At 37.6% G+C, this 19,997-nt stretch overlaps 1 protein-coding gene across 2 annotated transcripts in view; it reads left to right on the top strand.

Moving 5' to 3' along the window:
- Window positions 1-19,997, top strand: part of PDZRN4 (PDZ domain containing ring finger 4) — a 367,140-nt gene that overhangs the window by 208,273 nt on the left and 138,870 nt on the right. The window contains exon 1 of one of the 2 annotated variants that reach the window (XM_086713641.1): window positions 18,590-19,136. The exons of the other annotated variant lie outside the window; for it this stretch is intronic. Within the exon in view, the coding sequence (XP_086569767.1) occupies window positions 19,068-19,136 (69 nt within the window). The 5' untranslated portion in view covers window positions 18,590-19,067. Of the gene's footprint in view, window positions 1-18,589; window positions 19,137-19,997 lie in introns of those variants that run through there. 2 annotated transcript variants of the gene reach the window in all.

The raw sequence follows: 19,997 nt of genomic DNA, 5'->3' as shown, positions 1-19,997 counted from the left end.
GCAACAGGGTGCTCTAGCAGGGTTCAAATATATGCAAACTTTTCCCAACACATTATCATAATACTCTTACTTACAAGCATCATGTGCCTTGATGTTTAAACTCAGTGATAAAAGCATCTGTCTTAGTCTGTTCTGACTGCCGTAACAGGAGACCATAGACTCGATGGCCTGTGTACAACAGGAATTTATTTCTCGTAGTTCTGGAGATGGGGAAGTTCAAGATTAAGGCACTGGCAGAAATAGTGTCTCCAGAGGGCCACTTCCTGGTTCATAGATGGCTGTCTTCTCACTGTTTCCTCCCTTGGCAGAAGGGTGAGGGAGCTCTCTGGGATCTCTTTTATAAAAAGTACTAATCCCTTTCATGAGAATTCGACTCTCATGATTTAATCACCTCCCAAAGGTCCTATCACCAAATACCAACACACTGGGCTTGGTTTCAACATGGATTTGAGGGGAGAACACAAGAGTCTATAGAAACAACTAAAGAATATGTTCTTAAATCAGAATTGTACTTTCTGTATGATAGCCTTATTTTGGTGTTTAACACCAAACAAACAAAGATATAACTTATGTTTATCACTTTCAGAGATGGAATATTGAAATCGAGTGCTGTAGACTAACCAGGAATGATTTCCAGATATTCTTACTTGAAAAGGAAATTGCCATCATTCACCAATTCTAAAGAAACACTTTAAAAAAAAATGGTTTAACATTTTTTGGAAAGTAAAAAAACAAAAACAAAAAACTTTATAATCATACACGCCTTTAATATTATTTTCTTTTCTCCTCCCCCCACAAAAGCTGATAATAAATTTATAGTCATTTATAGGCAATGTATCTTTGGCCAGAGGAAATTTGGTATGTGCCATTGCCAACACAAGCCAAATAACATTAGCTACTTTCAGGGTGGGAGAATTGGCACGACCGTTGACAAGGCTAATGGTTGAAAAGATTTATGTATGATGTTCCTCCTTAATTTGGCCACTATTTTAATTTCACATATCTCACTCAATCATCCATTAGTACTTATTGAGTGTCTGTTTTGTGCCAGGCAGTATTCAAGATACCAGAAAGGCAGAGAAGGCGTTTGTCCTCCATAATGTGACAGCCAGCAGGCAATGAGGATATGATGTCAGAATTCCTAGAACAGCAATAACCACAAAGGGGTATGAAGGCACAGGACAGGAGATACTGGATTTTCTTCAGAAAGAAGGGAAAAGCTCACAGAAGGGGTAAAATTTGAATTCTGAGATGGATAATGATATTCAAGGTAGAGGAAATAACATCATCAAAAGTATACAGGGTTAAAGGAGCACAAGGGCATGAGAATGCTGTAGAAAGCCAAGACTATCCAGTGTTTGTTGGGGGGAGCAGAGCGTGTTTAAGTTTGAAGCTGTGAAGCACATTGTGTGGGTCTTAATAGCCACACCTTCATATTATATGTGTATAATATGTGTATATTATATACAGGTAAAAGCGTATGCATATATGCATACATACATATACACGTATTATGACATTTACATATTATAATGACATATATACACACACATGCACACATATAAAAGATGACAGTCTTAGTCCAACATGTTAACTCCCTCGATGGACATGTAACATAAGCCCAATCCATTAACTTCCTAATGGAAATGTCCTTGCTTCAGATAATAAGCAGTCTTTACCTTACATTTATGTAGCATATAACTTGTGTCATTACAAGTTTGTATATTTTTATTTAAAAAATTGAGCATTGAATGACAAAGTAGAATTTATGCAGTTCTAATAGGGTTACTTTTTTTTCCTGCTTCTGTGAGCATTCTTCTGCAGCGGGTTATCATTTATTTGAATTTATAAGTGACATTGACAAACAACAAAACTACACTGATGCTCGTGTGTATTCACTTTTTTTTAAATAGAAACATGCTTTAAAATCTAAATTGAAAAACTTGGAAACATTGCTTTCATTCTATGGAACATTAATTGAAAGTAAAATGTCATCCTAAATGAATCATTGGTATCATTTCTGCTGGTACATTATCTGGAAAGAGTAACTGGAAGAAAAGATACTGTGATACGCATTTTCAAACACTGACAAAAGCATTCTAGCTTAGATCAAAACGAGGAAGTCATCGTACTCGCTGCATAGAGAGATACCAACTTTTAAAACTGCCCTTAAGGAATTTTATTCCTAGTAAAAAATCCCTGACTTGTTAAAAATTGTGAGATCATGTTTCATGCAAATCCAATAGCGAGCTGCCTCTCTATAAATAGTCATGACTTTGTCCTATTTTAAATGGTTAAACCAGAGATTCTGTGAGATTCGCTGAATTTTGCCTATGGCTACTTTTCTACCATGAAATTCCTGACTTGGATGTTATGTAAAACAAAGCAATTTCACTGTAGTCCTCCTCAGAGGACAGCTCTGATGTATGAAGGAAGCATTGCGCTGTTGCTGCTTCCCTGAGTGAATACAGCAGCAGCCCAGGGAGAAGGGCTTGGGGAGAATAGCTGGGTGACCAGTGTAGGGTGTAGGTGTCTGTGGTGGGGTGACTGCTGTCTCAGATCAGCATCCAGCTGATGACCCACACAGTCGGAGAACCAGTCAGATGTGACAAATCTCCCCTTGCAATTTGACGGGATGCCCTGCTTGACTTCTTGTAGCCAGAAGAAAAGCAGATTTCAGATTAAGGCCATGTAACTCCATTCAGAGATAAAGCAGGATTTTCTATGCTAATTTGTATTATTTTCCATAGGAAATGAGAATAAAGGAGAAATCCTTTGTTAAATGGGATTTAGCAATAACCCTGTGTTAGGAGCCTTCCTTTTCTCCTTGCCTTCTTGTCTTGAATGCGGGTTTTATATCTGTTGTTTTGATTTTATGCTTTTTTTTTTTTAAAAAAGCATGGCTTCTGTGAGAACTGCCATAAAGCTGTAGCTGGACTACAAAGTACTGGCTGCCAAGTTAGTGGTTCCGTGCGCTGTAATCCTGTTAAGTACCTGTACAATAGTAGAACAGCTGGTGTAGGCTGCAGTCGGTGTGTTAGTGTGCTATGTTGGGACCTGAGATCCATGCAGACAATGAGTCGGGTCAGCTTAGAACAGACCTAAGACCCCTCAGACAGCTGGCCCAGTAACTATACACTGGCCAATCTTGGGAGAAAGACCCGTGGAATAACATTAATTTTCTCCTCTAGCAGACGGTAAGGTAACCGAAGCCAGGTTGATTGTGCTGCCTTGGGAGTTTTACCTAATGATCTTCTGGAAAGCAGGTGCATTGGCAGGGATTTTAAGCTTATGAAAACCCAACTAGTATTACAGAGTAAACCTTTGCTGCTGTGGGGGTTTTATAGGAGTGGGGTGCATAAGTGTTAGATCATTACAAAGCATTTTGCTGACTACTGCAGAATTAATAGCACTTTTATGGCTCGTGGTTAATGACTGTCAAGAAATAAGAGTTTATATCTGTTCAAATTGTAATTTTAAATCAAACTAGCCAGCTGTCAGATGCATCCAGCGCAAGAAGACTCCTTCTTGGTAATATTTGGTGTTTCTCTTACATCTATCATATTATTAGACCATTGCTTGCAACCATAATTGTTTTGCATATACTTGATGTAAGTTTTATCATGACAAAAGCAAAGCAAGTTGTCACTTCTAAGAGGCAATTTCCATGTCCCTGGGGAAACTTAGTTTCCTTTAGCATTGAAGTACTTGAAATGAATGCATTTTTTTGAGTACCTGATTTTTTAAAATTTAACCTCAAGAAAACCATAACTTCTTATATGCAAGGACATCTGATGTGAGCCCTGTCAACACTTCTTCCTTCCCACACTTCTAATTTGCCCATATCTTTACTCATCTTTGTCTTCTGAGAGAAAAACAAATCTTCCTTCAATCAATGCCTGTTGCCTTTATGTGCCTCTGGTCGCATTCACTCTTAGCTCCTCTACGTTTGTGTTTCTCTCTCTTCAGCCGCTTCAATCTCTTCTTTTCTGGATTCACTATTTTAAAACAAGCAAATCCTTGCATCATCCTGCTGTCTTCCTACAATGTCATTTTAGCCCCCTCTTCTTTTCTTTTTAGCTTCTGGAAAGAATAGTCTTCATATGCTATCAGCACTTCATCACTTGCCTCATCCTTGTTCCCTCCCTGTACAGCCTGCTCTGCCTTACTCGAAGCAGCTCTGTCAAAACTACTGATGGATTCTAGTCAATAAATTCAGTGCTCCCTACACCCAACCCCTGCCTGGAATTCTCAGCCACACGTGAACCTGATGAGCCCATTTTTGAAACTGTATTTCTGTGGCTTCTCCGCTCTCTTGACTCCTCTCTTTCTTCTCTGGTCCTTCCTCTTCCGATTTCTTTCTGAAGGGATATGCAGAGGGTCAGGATTTTTGTTATTGTTGTTTTTCCATATCTTCTTTAAATGCCCAGCTCACTACCTCTGTTTCAAATACATATTGGTGACTTTCATATCCATATCAGTATCTTTGTTGTGTCTAATAAGTGTTTCAACTCCATGAAGGATGCCTTCATTCTTAAAGTACCTTAGTGTTGCCATACCCAACTCCAGCCTGTTTACATGGGTATCTCTTCCTCCCGACTTCCTTATTTCTATTAATGACACAGCCTTTAGCCCTTAGCCCAGACATCCAGTCTTACAAATGTACTCTCTCTTGATTTCCTCCAACCCCTTTCCAGTCACTTAGCAGGACAGCTTTTTTCCCACGTCTGTAGCATTTCTCTCATTTCCTGTGTACACCCCATCTTTCCATTTCTCTTTTCCAAAACAAGACCACTCCCACACTATTGTAAAGGGTTCTATTATTACTATTACTACTGTTGTTAGATTCCCATTTGTTTCTTTCAGTTCAAAACTCCTGAGAAACTAAAATAATGACCTAGATATTGGCACTCCCTTAGAAGTCTTCAGTAGCTCTTCATTACCCACTGCTGAAAAAGCAAATACAGATCCTCCAGACTCTTCACCTGACAAAGTCAAGTTCATTTCTCCTGAGAGGGTTCCACCAGTTCACCCTGCAGAGTGAATACTATGTGGTTCCTTTAATGTTCCCCATGCTTTCTTAAGTACTCATCTTTCCTTCACTGTTCCTTCCACTGACCTTTTTCTTCAACTTCTCCATCTCTGCCTGCTAAATATATTCTACCTCATGATATTTTTCTGAGAAATAGTCAAAAATTACCAACAGTAAAATACATATACATTTATCACATTCTTATAAGTAAATGATGTATAGAATAGATCTCTCAACTAGCTGATATCCCACAGTGAAAGTATAGTATATCCCTAGTGAGAATTCTGTTTGAATGATTTATTTATTTAATTATTTAAGGTTAGCAGAGTACCATGTGTATCAATAAATACTTGTTGAATGAATAGATGAATTTAACTGATTGTTTTTAATTAGAATCTCTTGGCTCATTACCTTGGTATTTCTTGGGCCTGACGGAGTTATCAATTTTGTTTTTCTTTGTAATTTTATTCTCACTAATTTGTATGCCATTTTATATGTTATACCTATGAAAATAGTGAAGCAGGTTTATGATTAAAGCAAAAACTGAAGAGTCAACACAAACATAACTCATGTTCATATTACGTGTTATTATTAGAAGAGATATTTGTGTATCTACCATTATGTGACAGAAATTATAAGATATATTCTCAGTCAAATGAGCTGTATGTCATAGGTACCTCGCAGGTTATCTGGCATTTTAATGAACTTTTGTTGATTTTCATTATTACAATAAATTTCCAGTAATAAACCCCATTAGAAATCATTACTAGTGTCCAAAATTTTATAAATGTATGCATATACATAAATATATACATACATACAAAATACGCATGTATCTTATTGTGTGGGCCTATGTACACACACACATACTTCAGAAGTTTCTTTTATCAATATGACATTTATCCAAGACATTTACAATATGGTTAGTCAGGCTTCTATCTTCCAGTATCTTACTCCTTTTCATGGATGTTTATTCTGGTTTTCCTAAACTCTTATATCCCAAATTCATTTGCTCAACAATTCCTCTTTGCTGGTTAAAAGTTGGCAACATAGGCTCAACTCTGTCTTTAAATGTTTTGTTGTTGTTGTTGTTGTTGTTGTTGTTTTTGCACTTATTAGCAGCAATCTAAATTAGATCAATCTTTTTTAAAAAAAATTTCTAATGTTTATTTTTGAGAGAGAAAGAGAAATTGCAGTGGGGGGGTGGTGGGCAGAGGGAGAGGGAGACAAAGGATCTGAAGCAGGCTCTGTGCTGACAGCAGAGAGCCCAATGTGGGGCTGGAACCCATGAATCATGAGATCATGATGTGAGCCAAAGTCAGTTGCTAAACTAACTGAGACACCCAGGCGCCCCAAGCTAGATAAATCTCTAAGCTTTATTCTAGTAGGACAAGTTTCCCCCCAATTTTGCTGAATGTATGTAATACTATCCCCCTGAAGTTTTGCGTATAATATTGTATACTTAACAGCATACTGCCCTGCAGATTTGCCCAGTTTCTAGTATTAATTCTATATTCACAAATCCCCGATCAGTTTTTACTTTACCTTGCTATTGGAGTCCCACCTCTGCTATTAACATTCTTAGCTGTTAAGATTTTGAAAGTTAGTAATTGTGAACTGGTCAAATCATTCAGAAAGTGGTATGACTCCTTGGGAGCTAAGATCCGAAAAGGTGGTTTTTTATGAGGAGCAACTTTTTCACGTAATCCTATCAACAATGCCATGAGGCAGAAGCTATTAACTCCATTTCATAAATGAGAATCAAAGCCTAAGAAAGTTCAGCATGGTTTTATAATTCAAATTGTAGAGCTGGGACTTAACCACGTGACTTCTTGATTTTGAAGTCCATGCTATTCCATTACTCTTTCTGTGTTGAAAAGTTCCTTATGTTCTGGAAATTTCTATTCTCTAAACCACATGAAAACTGTTCCATCCTGTGACTGGTTTCCTTCAGGCCCCACTTTCCTTTATTTAAAAATAATTCATCACATGAGTAGGAATTGCCTTAATCTACTTATGCTATTTTTGTTTGCTAGAGAGTTGATATCTTAACCCAATTAAGATGTGAAACCCCTCTGAGCATCAGAATTTCTGAAATGGACAAGGTTTTTGCTCCAAGGTATCATTAGCTCTCTATATGGTCATATCATGCATATATACTTAGATTGCTTGTGTAAAACTGTCCTAATGTTGGATTTATTCTCCCTTCACTCAAAAAAAAAAAAATACTGTTTATCTCATGGTTAAGTAAATGATCTGATGAAAATCTGAATGGCTTCTAGGAAGACTTGACAGTTCTCATAGTGATATTTCTTAATATCCATTTAATTATCCTAGGTAATGTCATTATGTTTCTTTGCACAGAATTGCTTAAGAGGTCCCTGGAAGCCATCATGACCTGTTATTAAGTCATGATGAGTTGAGCTCTTTCATGCTAACTCTGTTTAAATACATGAACTTACAAGTGTTGTCTTTGAATCTTAGTCATGCTGAGCTATGCTTAGATAGCAAACAGTTTTCAAATTCTTAGTGGTTTCCAAAGTAAAGGTGCATTTCTCCTTTATACAGAGTTGAGTGCAGGTCTGAAAACTTACCTGAATGACTTGCTCCAAGTAGTGAGTCAGGGATCTAGGCTATTTTTACCATGTGACTCCACTATATTGGTGTCTTTTGCTTATAGACATGTGGTGGATACATGTGATCCATTCCCACTGGATTTAATCACTAGACTTACGGGTCCACCTCAGCCTAAGAAGGAGGCTTACACATAGCTGGACTAAAAATAATAATTTTAAGAATTCCAACCTGAAACCATAATTTCTTAGGTTCACCCTTTATTACCACTCCTTTGATACCATAAGCTTTATGAACTTCAATTCCCCTAAGTGCTTTATCATCATTACTTATGGCTTCTTGTGAAATAGATTTCAAATGGCAAAGCAACTAGACTCCAGACAGGTTGAACTTGGGGTCTAGAGATACTGAAAATCAAAGAAAAATAGTATATTTTGGAAGAGTTGATGGAGGGTTCCTGGGTGACTCAGGTAGTTGAGCATCCAGCTTTGGCTTACTTCATGATCTCACGGTTTGTGGGTTCAAGCACTGACAGCTGAGAGCCTGCTCTGTCTCCCTCTATCTCTGCCCCTCACCCACTCGTGCGTGCATGCGCTCTCTGTCCCTCTCTCTGTCTATCTCTCTCTCCCCCCCACCCACACACAAATAAATAAACCTTAAAATTTTTTTAATTAAAAAAGTAAGAGTAGATGGATTTTTACTTTTATTCAGATCAATTATGATGCATTATAGAAAATCATCTCATTAACATAGAAACCAATAAGCAGTCCCTTAACTGTCTTTCCCTGGCACCAATACCTTGAACTTGGGCCACTCCAAGTTCCCAGAAGCTAAAACCCAGCCTTCCTACAGGTCTAGTAAAAATTTACTCATCGGTGCAACCTATAGGTAGGACATGTCTGGTGAATTGCAAAAGGAGGCAATAACTCTGATACAAGCCTGACCCTACCACAGATTTCATTCGTGGTACGCAGGACTAAAGACACTGTACTATGTGAAGTGGGTCCTGCTGCCTTACTTCCAGAAAGAAGTAGTATATCTTCTTAGAAAAGGCAGAATCTTAGAGTTAAGCCCATTTTGATTTATTTATTTATTTATCTATTTATTTATTTATTTATTTATTTTTTGTATGTAAGACAAGGTAAAATTTTATTTTATTTATTTATTTTTTTATTTATATATGAAATTTATTGTCAAATTGGTTTCCATACAACACCCAGTGCTCATCCCAAAAGGTGCCCTCCTCAATACCCATCACCCACCCTCTCCTCCCTCCCACCCCCCATCAACCCTTAGTTTGTTCTCAGTTCTCAACAGTCTCTTATGCTTTGGCTCTCTCCCACTCTAAGCCCATTTTGATTTAAATCTCAACTTTGCCACTTAGCTATCTGACTTTGATCAAATTACATAATATTCTGAGCCCGAGTTTTTATGTGTGTGAAAAAAAGCCACATAGATCTCATAAAATTTTGTGAGACTTACAGCACCCTTGATATAGAAGGTGCTTTGCAAATGTTAGTTCCCTTTTAAAATTAGTAACAAAGACCTAGTGATCTTCATAATCATATAAGCAGCCATAACAGAAATTTTAGTGATGGGAGTCATTCAAGAGTGCCTGGTTTAACATATTACATCTAGATTTGGGGGAGGAAAAGCAATGCACACATCTGAATTTTCTGTGGATTATTTGAAAATGCATGGTCTCAGGCCTCATCCCCAGTTTGCTGACTCAGAAGCCCTGGGAATGGGGCCTGTGCATGTGTAATTGAAAACAGGCTTCATGAATGATTCAGATGCACACCCCTAGTGAAGTACCACTATAGAGGCTGGCACAGGGCCTGGTAAATAGGAGGTGCTCAGCAAACATTTGTGGAACTCTGGGGGTCTGTTTCTTAGCCCAGTTCCACCCTGCTATAACCATAAAGCTTCTTTCTGCTCTTCCTGCCTTCCAGTCACTATGATATCAACCATTGATTCTCTTACAGGAATCTGACCCTTCCCAGAGAAAAAGTGGTGTTTCAAAGTATCCATCCAGCCATTTGCAGAAATGTAGACAAAACAGTAATACAACTGTCTACTTTTAAAAATAGCTTCACGACAATGGATTTAGCCACTTCAGCCACACTATAGTGTAAGCTGTGATAATAAGCTAATATTTGTTGAGCATCTACATGGAGTGGACTCTAGGTAAAGTGTGTGTTCTCATAATCCCTCTGTGGTAGGTACTGTGAATATCCCAATTTCACAGTGAGGAAATTGAGGCTCCAAGAGGATGTGTACCTTGTTCAAGTTCATACCGAAAAAGTTTTACAGTGACGTTCAAAAACATTCCTAGGTGACTTCAAAGTCAAAAATAACTCAGGAGCTCATTCTGATGATTATGGTGTCCTGGGCCAGAATTTGTTTATAGTCTGGCATTCTATATTACTAGCTCACAGAAACTATTGTGGTATTAACATATTGATTTGTAGTGCCAATGTTTTAGGTCACCATATAAACACCACTTTCATGATAGAAAAAGGTGTCAATGAAATGGGGTAGGTCTGAAGACACCAGGGCCACAATAGTAAAGTGATTTTCTAAGACCCTGAAGGTGGCAAAAACTTCAGACCTTGAGCAGTGTATTAAAATAGCTCATCTGTTTGCTTACTATCCACTTCCCTGCCTTCTTTATCCATATATTTACTTGGTTATATATGCACATAAGTAAACATGCAAGGAAAGAATAGATAACCTAGGCTTTAGAATATCCAAGAAGGATGAGCCAGTTACTACTTCCTGTCATACCACCCTGTGTTAATTCCCTGCATAACCGCTATTATTGCCTGGAAAGTTTATGCAATAATTATCTGTTTATTTATTTCTTGCCTTTTCTCATCAGCATTTTCTCCATGAGATCTGGGACTTTGTGTATCTTGACTATCACGATAAACTGAATAGGTAAGCACAGTCCAAGGATAAGGGAGGCATGATCATGTATCCACAATATCAGATAGGAAAGTAGAGACTGGAGACTGTTAAGGTCAAAAAAAGAGAGAAATAGGGTGCATGACTGACATGCAACTCTTGATCTTGGGGTTGTGAATTTGAGCCCCATGTTGGATGGAGAGATTACTTAAAAAAAAATCTTTAAAAAAAGATAAATATACCAAAAGACATAAAGTGATGCTAGAAGACTTGTGATCTCTGCACCTAGAGCAGGAATATTCTGTTTTATACTCTCTTTTGCTTATGTGTGTGCCCATGTGTTTGTGTGTCAGAGAGAGAGGGAGAGAGGGATGGAGAGACAGGTCATAGATCAGGGGCTAGAAAATGGGGTAAGAAGGACTTATAAATGTGTGTTTGTAGACAGAGAAAAGCAAAAGCCAAACAGTTGGCTCCTTATACTATTATAAATTTCGATGTTATGAGTCATGAGTGAATGAAGGATCAAGCTGAGAATAAACAGTAACCTAAGCTAGGAGAGTGGTCTGGGAAGGAAGAAAGGAGAGATTAAGCAGTTCAGAATAACAGTGCGTGGCCACTGGATGATAGGAAAGAGCCAAGGCAGACTTGAGTACCTGCTGATAGTCAGCCCATTCTTTGATGTGGACCACATGTAGAGTAATCTTCGTGGAAGAGCATTATGACTTATGTTTTGGTGAATTGAATTTAATGTGCTATGGCCAGCCCAAATGTTAATGTAGGAGTCAAGGAATAAGTAGATCTGAAGCTTAGGAGAGAAATTAAAACTGGAGATTTAAGTTTGAGAGTCATCTGGCGCGCCTGGGTGACTCAGTCGGTTAAGCCTCCAACTTTGGCTCAGGTCATGATCTCATGGTTCATGAGTTCAAGCCTCGTGTTGGACTCTATGCTGACAGCTCAGAGCCTGGATCCTGCTTCAGATTCTGTGTCTCCCTGTCTCCCTGTTCCTTTCCTCCTCACAGTCTGTCTCACTGTCTCTCTCTCAGAAAGAGAGAGAGAGAGAGAGAGAGAGAGAGAGAGAGGAAGGAAGGAAGGAAGGAAGGAAGGAAGGAAGGAAGGAAGGAAGGAAGGAAGGAAGGGTAAGTAAATAAATTTGGGAGTCATCAGCAAATCTATACCTTCACTTTTCTCAAAATCACCAAATTTACCTGTCTTATGTAACTCTCAATGATTATTCTTTAGTATGGAGATATGACTGCCCTACTATCAATGCATATATTCCCTACTATAATAAATATTAAGACAGAAAAATATTCTACAGTTATCAGTACATATTCAGTGCAGCATTACGCCATCACCAGTGGAGTGGAGTAAGGTTATGAAATTGCTTAGATTTATTCAATCTATTTTAGGCAGCCATGCTTGAGGACGCAACTTAGAACCTGGGAGTTAATTTTAGACTCCACTTCTGGTCCTCAGGGAAACTCTTACATCTCGGTATGCTACAGGCATCACCAGAATGTCTTTTTCTAGCCATCTAGGAATTTGTCATAATGATGACTATCTCCGAGTGACAGGCAATAAAAAATACCACTTAAACAGTGGATCTAGACTGCTTGGTTTGAGTCCTGGATCCTCAATTTACTACTCATGTAACCCATCTACAACCCATGTTAGGAGATATTAATAATACCTGCCTCAGAGAGTTGATATGAAGACTAAATGAAATTAATAACATATGGTGCTAGAACAATGCCTGGTGTAGAAAAAAATACTAAGTGTTCATGTTTTCAAAAATATTTCAGAATTATCACCATACTCTACTCATAGTACTGTTTAATAAATGCTGGCCAAATGGAAGTATTCAATAAGCATTTACTAGACTACTTCTGTAAAACTAAAGGTGGTGTTGGTAGTGTTTTAAGGAAACCCTAAATCAAGAAAATAAAATAAATACCAAATAAAGAAAGCCAGTATTATCCTGGGTTAGATTAATAGCCTTTAAAATTCCTCAAATAAATAATATTATACTACCTATTTCATAATTGTATAAGTCTTGCTTCAGATGCTATCACTGGGTTCTTGTACACTTATGTCCACATTATTTATACATTATCCATCAAAATAAAGAAATAGAACATCAGGGTTATTACTCTAAATATATTACATTACATTCTTTACACAGAAAAGAAATGGGTATGTGTGTATCACATTTACAAAATGGGTACTTCCTGTGCCAATTTCTTTTATATAAAGAATGGGGAAACAAACAGCCTTGGGAAAGTTGTTGAATGACCAACATGAAGTGAACACTAGCAAATGATGTGGACAGAATATGACTATAAAATTTTAATTGAATTTCAAATAATGTAATAGAGATTTATTTTGACTGGAAAACTATGAAGAGATAACCTCGAAATCTGAAATAGGGATTATTATCATTATCATATTACTTGTATGATGACTAGTGGCCAGTATGTCATTGGGCACATAGTAGGTGCCGGGTGTCCTTGATACATATAATCATCACAAAAACTGCATCCCTTGTGAAAGTTGTTTGGTAAGTACTATTACTATCCTCGTACTGAAGATGGGTAACCAAGAAACAGGCAAGATAGGCAGAAACAAATCATTAATTATCCGACATCACATAGATAGAAATTAGGGCAACTAGAACTTGCAGGGCAGAATGACCCTAGATCCCGTGCTGAACCAGCACACCAGTATGGACAAAATGCCTCACGGTTTATGAATCCCTTCTCCTGTATTTTGTCACATTTCATCTTCGCAGTCAGCCTGTGGGGTGAGCATTATGTCACAGTGAGTAAGTTGCACAAAGCCATCCAGTTAATTGTGACAAGGCTCAAATGGGAAGCCTAGTCCTCTTCCTCACAATCCATACCTTTACTTTCCACTGGAGTCTCATCTCATAACTTGACAGTTCCTAGGAGTTCATGCGTTGGTAAAGCACTCTTATTTTTGGAAGCCACAATTGTCGATGCAAAATGAACATGATCAACTAGCAAATACAATGTGAAACAGATGCTGGGTTATACACTGATGTGGTGAGCTATAACGAAGCAAGTGGATAGATACTATCAGTGGGAGCATATTTGTAAACTCATGATAGTAAGTAGTTGATATTGCACAGTGTTGTGAATAAACACTGGGTTAAATCAAAGGGCAAAGGCCCTAGGTCTCCTGGCATTGGAAAGTTCAACATCTAATGACTTCTTCACTAATAAATAAGGGATAATATCTGACATATTTACTTCAGAAACACTGTGAAAATCATATAAAGGGATGTATAATTCCAGACACCTGGCATTCATATGCCATCAGCATATGATCAGTGCCTAATAAATAGTGTGTGTGTTCAGTAAATGAATACATGACTTGTATGTGGAGCAGCATATAACTTTAAATATGTATATAATATATACATAAAAATACACAAATAATTGGTAAAACACATATAATTATACCTCATTTATTTGTATACCTCTCACAGACATTTTTATTTCACAGACTCAGTTTTATGTTTATAAACTTGAACCAATTTAAATACAGCTTATGCTTATGGTTCTTCAGCCCTTCGACTTAATCTTCTTGAATTAGGGGAAGAAATATTACCTACCAATTAGGTATAGACACAAATACAAAATTATGTCACTTTGCCAGAACCAGGTCTGTTTTAATCTACTGGTCACATTCATTCATTCAGTATTCCGTTATTGAAAACCTGCAATGTGAGAGACATCGTGCTAGGAGTTTCAGGAGGTCAAAGGTCAAGTGACCGCTTTGTCCCAGTTTGCCTGGGACTTATGTTACTGCTCCCTCCACATGTTTTATAGTCTAACCAGAGGTGTAAAACATGTATATAAAAATGATGTAGACTAGAAATGATGTGTATCTTGAGATGGGTATGGTTAAAATCCACTGAGCATTCAGAAGTTGAAGAGATCACTACTTCAACTTCGTGAGGCCAGAGAGGAGAGGACATTTAAACTGGATCAGAAAGTGTCACCAGATTGATTTATGGAGTCTCTGAAGAATACACAACCTGAGGTACAATCTGTAGCAAAGGTAAGAAGATGGGGACCTGTACATAGCAGTTCAACTTTCATGGAGCTTAAAAAGAGAAGTGTGCACCCCAGTGACCATTTGGCCCAGGACTGAGGGGTTCTGGGATATGGAATTTTGAGTGGTAAATCCAGAAAAATCCTGGGCAAGCCAGGATGAGTTGCTCATCCTATTGTGCGCTCAAGTATAGTGCTAATGATGGGTTCTCAAGGGGTATTAGTAAGTGAACATATTTAGCTGTCACCTATTTTTAAAAAGTCAGTACTTCAATAAAGTTTTAGTTTATTTATCTAAATCATAATAAAGTGATTTTTCAACCAGAAATAATCACTTGCCTTATTTTTGGCTAGATCCAGTTTTTTAGAAGTCTTTTTCTTCGCTACTTTGAAATGCTGCTCCCCATGTCCTCAGTCATCAGGGTCACGTAAAGGCATATTGATGTAGTTTTAGCTTCCTCTGCAAGAGAGGTAGCTTAGCAAATTAGCTGTTGAATTCAGCCACAGGGTTTGTAATTGGAGAACTGAGTTCAGATCTCCTTACTCAGTTTGACCTTGGGTAAGTCGCTGTCTCTCTGAGCCTCAGGTTCTTCATCTTTGTGATTGCATATGAGATATTAAACCTTAGAAAATGTTAGGCGGCTAAGTGTCTACTCAAAAGTGCCCAAGCATTCCCTAAAATGAATGCAGGGTTTTTGCCACCCAAAATGATGCGCATACCTAAAAATACAGTTTAGTAATGCCTTTTTAAAAATGTCATTAAAGGCTCTTTTAATCTGTAGACTTTCTCTCCATCCTATCTCCCCTCCCTCTGCCTCTCCCTCTCAAAAACTGGAATATGTACCCATGTCAAGTTGCTCACACTATGAATTTGGCTGATTGCATCTCCATGGTATAGTTTAATATACTTCTCTATTCTCTGCATTCCCTGTAATTTACTCACATTTGGAAAGGCTCTTTCAAGAGCGGTGTCGTTTTCTTCTATCAGGTTGTGTGTGTGTGTGTGTGTGTGTGTGTGTGTGTGTGTGTGTGTGATGTTAGCAGCCATTAATTCTCAGTATCTAGTTTAAGGATTTCTGGCATGGGTATGTTCTATCATTCCTTCTTCATTTATTCACTGGAATAATTCTGTAAGAGAAACTCTCATCTACTCTTTAATTACTCAGTGTTACCATCTATATAGGAAAAGCAAGAGAAATGCTAGATTCCTTCCTTACATTTACCTCTGATTTAGCCCTCTTATATGCCCGTCTAGATCCTGAGGAACATGTGTCCAATTTTGTATGCCACCACACATTGGGGGAATAAACTAACACAAATTAAAGGCAATAATAAGAAGTATATTTTGAAATACATACGCAACAAATGTTTTTGATGAATTTTTTTGCACAGATACTTGGAAAGGTGATCATCTATTCTCTGCGTATTTTTTTTTTAATTTTTTTTCAATGTTTATTTATTTTTGGGACAGAGAGAGACAGAGCATGAACGGGGGAGGGGCAGAGAGAGAGGGAGACACAGAATCAGAAACAGGCTCCAGGCTCTGAGCCATCAGCCCAGAGCCCGACGCGGGGCTCGAACTCACGGACCGGGAGATCGTGACCTGGCTGAAGTCGGACGCTTAACCGACTGCGCCACCCAGGCGCCCCTATTCTCTGCGTATTTTTAAGCTATAACATCCCATATTATTACCACCCAAGAAGATAGTATTTAATCCATTTGTATTTTTAAAACATTGTCCGGATTAACTCATTTGCCCCTATGTACTTCTGACTTTATATTCTAACACAAAATTTTGCGGTGTAGTCATTGGAAAACCTAAAGCCTCACATGCTAATGAAATTCAGGGAACTTTGGAATTATGAATTCCCTTTTTCTTCAATTCTGTGGAATGATCCCATTAATAGCAGAAGATGGAATCCTTCCAGAGTCTATGGGCCACGGGCAGCGCGTGATAAATGATTAAAGAAGCTACCTCTGCTTCCTGAAATAGAAACAATAGAACAGGGGCACCAGTAATGAATAAAGCAAATGGCCAGGAGAAATTGCTGAATGAATAACTTCAATTTGAAATTACTGACTTCACTGGAATGCTCATTCTTTACTTTATGGTGACTGAGATAATATTTTTTAGACTTATAATTGTTTCTCTTTTCTTTAAAAGTGAACTACAAAGTATTGTGAGAAGAAAGCTGCAACAAGCAACGGTAGCTTTAATAATTAGGTTTCTTACTTAGCTTTCAAAACCTGTCTCATGAAGAAGTTTTATAAGTAGAAAAAGCAAACACTTTCACTGATGAATAGGTGAACCATCCTTGCCTTACTGCATTCTAATTCCTTTTAAAGCACAGAATTTAAGCATCTGAATATCATTTAACTCTTTCACAGTTGCGCAATACAGAATCCTCCAAAGAAATAGGCAGTGCTCACTTTAAGGATGTGAACTGCAGCGGAAGAACACTTCCTTGGAAGTAGTGATAGAGGCTCAGAGAAAAGTAGCATTTTTTAAAGCATCAAATATATATTTTTTACCGCTGCACCTAAGGAAGATGGCTTCTGCTTGTTGCCCCCCAGTGATGCCCATAACGGTCCTTTGAGATACCTCCTTGAAAACATTCTTTCTGTAACAGGATCAACATAATTAATATCTGCTACAAGTGGTTTCTAATTTTCAGGAAGTCCTGGTGAACTTTGTTCGTATGCAGTGTTCCCAATTATGATACCACTTTCATGTAGGTCTCTCAGCTTGGCTTCCATCCAGGCTGTTAGGTGAAATTAGGCCCAGAAAATCGGATTATTACATCCCAAGGGAAAGGACTGATAAGCAGCAGATGATTGCTCATCTCCTTGCTACTTGCTGGTGTTGAGGTGTTACTAGTTGCAAAGCCAATTTGTTAACAATTAGTACTCATTAGAATCATTTCCTGTTATCGATTCTAAACATTTGACAAAGCGCTTTTAGGAAATTGGACCCCAAAAAGTAGCTACACATAAATGACGAGCAATTAAAAATCTTCAAGATCCAATGTAATTCCAAACCAGAGTCATCAGTTTCCAAGTAATTATTTTTGCTTTGGAACCCACCTGCTATCCTGTCCAGTTTAAAGATGTGCTGGAACAAGGACATACTTCTTAATTAGCAGAGGTTGTGGGTAAGTCAGAATAGGAACAAAAGGAATTTTCTTTTATTACCCGCTTTAGCTGTTTCTAGTATATCTTTAAGGGACAAAAATTGCCAGCTTGCAATACAATATATGTATTTGTGAGAGTGTGAAATTAAACGCATTACTTCTATTATCTAAACATCCAAGCTTAGTTCTTAAAAGTCTGTGTTCACCTTTGTACGTTATGAACTCTAAATATAGAATCATAAATGGAGTCATTGTGCATTACATTACAATTTAAATATTGCCAGTGTCAGCTTTCTGAAATATTATATATGACTTTAATAAAATTAGCATAAATACCATATGCATTTGAATTTTTTTCTTAGAAAAGGCATTGTATTCATCTGATTTTTAAATATAGACCCACATGCTTTATAGTGCTACAAATTCATATTCAATAGATATGCCTTTATTACCTAATTAAAATATTTATTATCTGTACAAGTATTATCTCTTAATACTTGCTTAAATTTTCTTTACTTAGACTAAGAAAATATGCCTTATTTCCTCTGTGGTAGGTAATGGTCTTTACACTTTTTTTTTTTTTTTTTTGGTAGGATCAGAATTAAAACTGAATGTTAGCCCCCATCTTCTGTTCCTTTGCCACATCACTCCCTAAATTTTCCTTTGCTTCTGTGTTTATTTTGTAAATGCAAATAATCGCTCCTCTTCATCTTCCCCTAGACTTACTAAGTGCTGAAAATATTTCTCCTCATTGTTGCAAAACGTAGAGATGTGAACTAAGTGTATTTCTGTTTCTGAATTTCTTATTCCCATATTAAAACCTTACATCAACAGAGAAATTAAGTGTATGTTCTTTTTTGAAATGCCCTATGCTCATCCCTGTATCCTTAATAAACAGAGATGGTATTGACACAAGTGAATTTTGTTTAACCACACTACATTTGCTTCTTAATTAGTGAATATTCATCTGTCATCAGCAGCAGCTATGACACCCCTCCCTGCTAACATGTTCTGTCATAAATAATCAATGAGGCACTATTAATATTCATGAGCTGGAATCTGTGTAGTCATGTGCACTGATGCAGAGACAGGGGGAGTGTTGCCATGAACTGACTGGAAACTCTGTGTGTGTATCCGCGAGTGCGAGATACTTAGGGAAAGCGAAGAGCATGCTGCTGCGCACCACCCTGGCTTGTGCTTCCTGCTAACAGCGGTTTGTCTGTGTTTCTGGGCTGAAGTGACTGATGAAAAACAGTAGTCAAGTCTGGAGGGTGATTCCCTTTCAGTTCACTTGCCTTTCAGTTCTGGGGAAATTAGAAGATTTGCTCTCTGTCTCTGCTTCTTAGAATGGGCTGCAATTTGTGCACTTTTCAGAAAAGAGAGGAACACTACAAACTGCTGTATGAAGTTTCCCAGGTGAGTGCAGGGTCTGAGACCAGCAACTTAAACAAGCCAGGCTTTGTGTTTGTCTGAAAGATGGTAAATGAATTGTGGCTAGCTTTATTTTTTCCTTTCAGTAGATTTCAGGATTGAGGGCAGACTTGCTCGTTGGGGGCTTTTTATTTTGGTTTTGGGTAGCAGTTTTCAGCTTCCTTGCCACTCCCCCTTCAGATGACTTCCTGTGGGATTCTTTTTAACATTTTTTTTTTTTGTGTCTACTGCCAAGATGTCAGTCAAGTGTAAGGAGTAACACTGTAATATTTTGAGACACCTCTTTCATTTTGAAATAGTGTTGACATTTGAAAATCAAATGTATCATTGGTACATTAATATTGGGATTTAATAGGTCTATGGTCTCAGTTATTTTGAATAGACAGGAAAAGTTTCTTGCAAAATCTTGTTAGCCAGGGGAATTATTTGGTAATTCGGAATTTTTGCTTTGGTTTAAGAGGAAGACCTGGTGTTATATGAGGAAAAAAAAAATATATATACATATATATATATATATATATATATATATATATATATATGCGCGCCTTGGCTTAAAAAAGAGATAAAGAGATTTTCTTATCACCTGTTCTGAGATCCGTTTTGTGTGTTTTTGTATGTTTTGTGCTAGAAATTAATTTCGGGAGCTTATTACAGTATCTGTGGTCTTAGGGAAAGTGTGTAAATTCAATTGTCCTTTAGTGTATATCTGAGGGCTTTTCAGAATAAAAATAAAAACTACAATCCCTAGCCTTCATAGTTTTCACAGAATTCCATTAATTCACCATTTTATCTAAACAGGTTTCCCTGGGGTGTCTGCTCAAGTCCAAATTTGTTGTTGGGCAAAAT

This window comes from Puma concolor, chromosome B4 (genome assembly GCF_028749965.1).
Source record: "Puma concolor isolate L17-30 chromosome B4, mPumCon1.1.hap2, whole genome shotgun sequence".
Taxonomy (NCBI): domain Eukaryota; kingdom Metazoa; phylum Chordata; class Mammalia; order Carnivora; family Felidae; genus Puma; species Puma concolor.
This window is presented reverse-complemented; position numbering and strand designations above follow the sequence as displayed.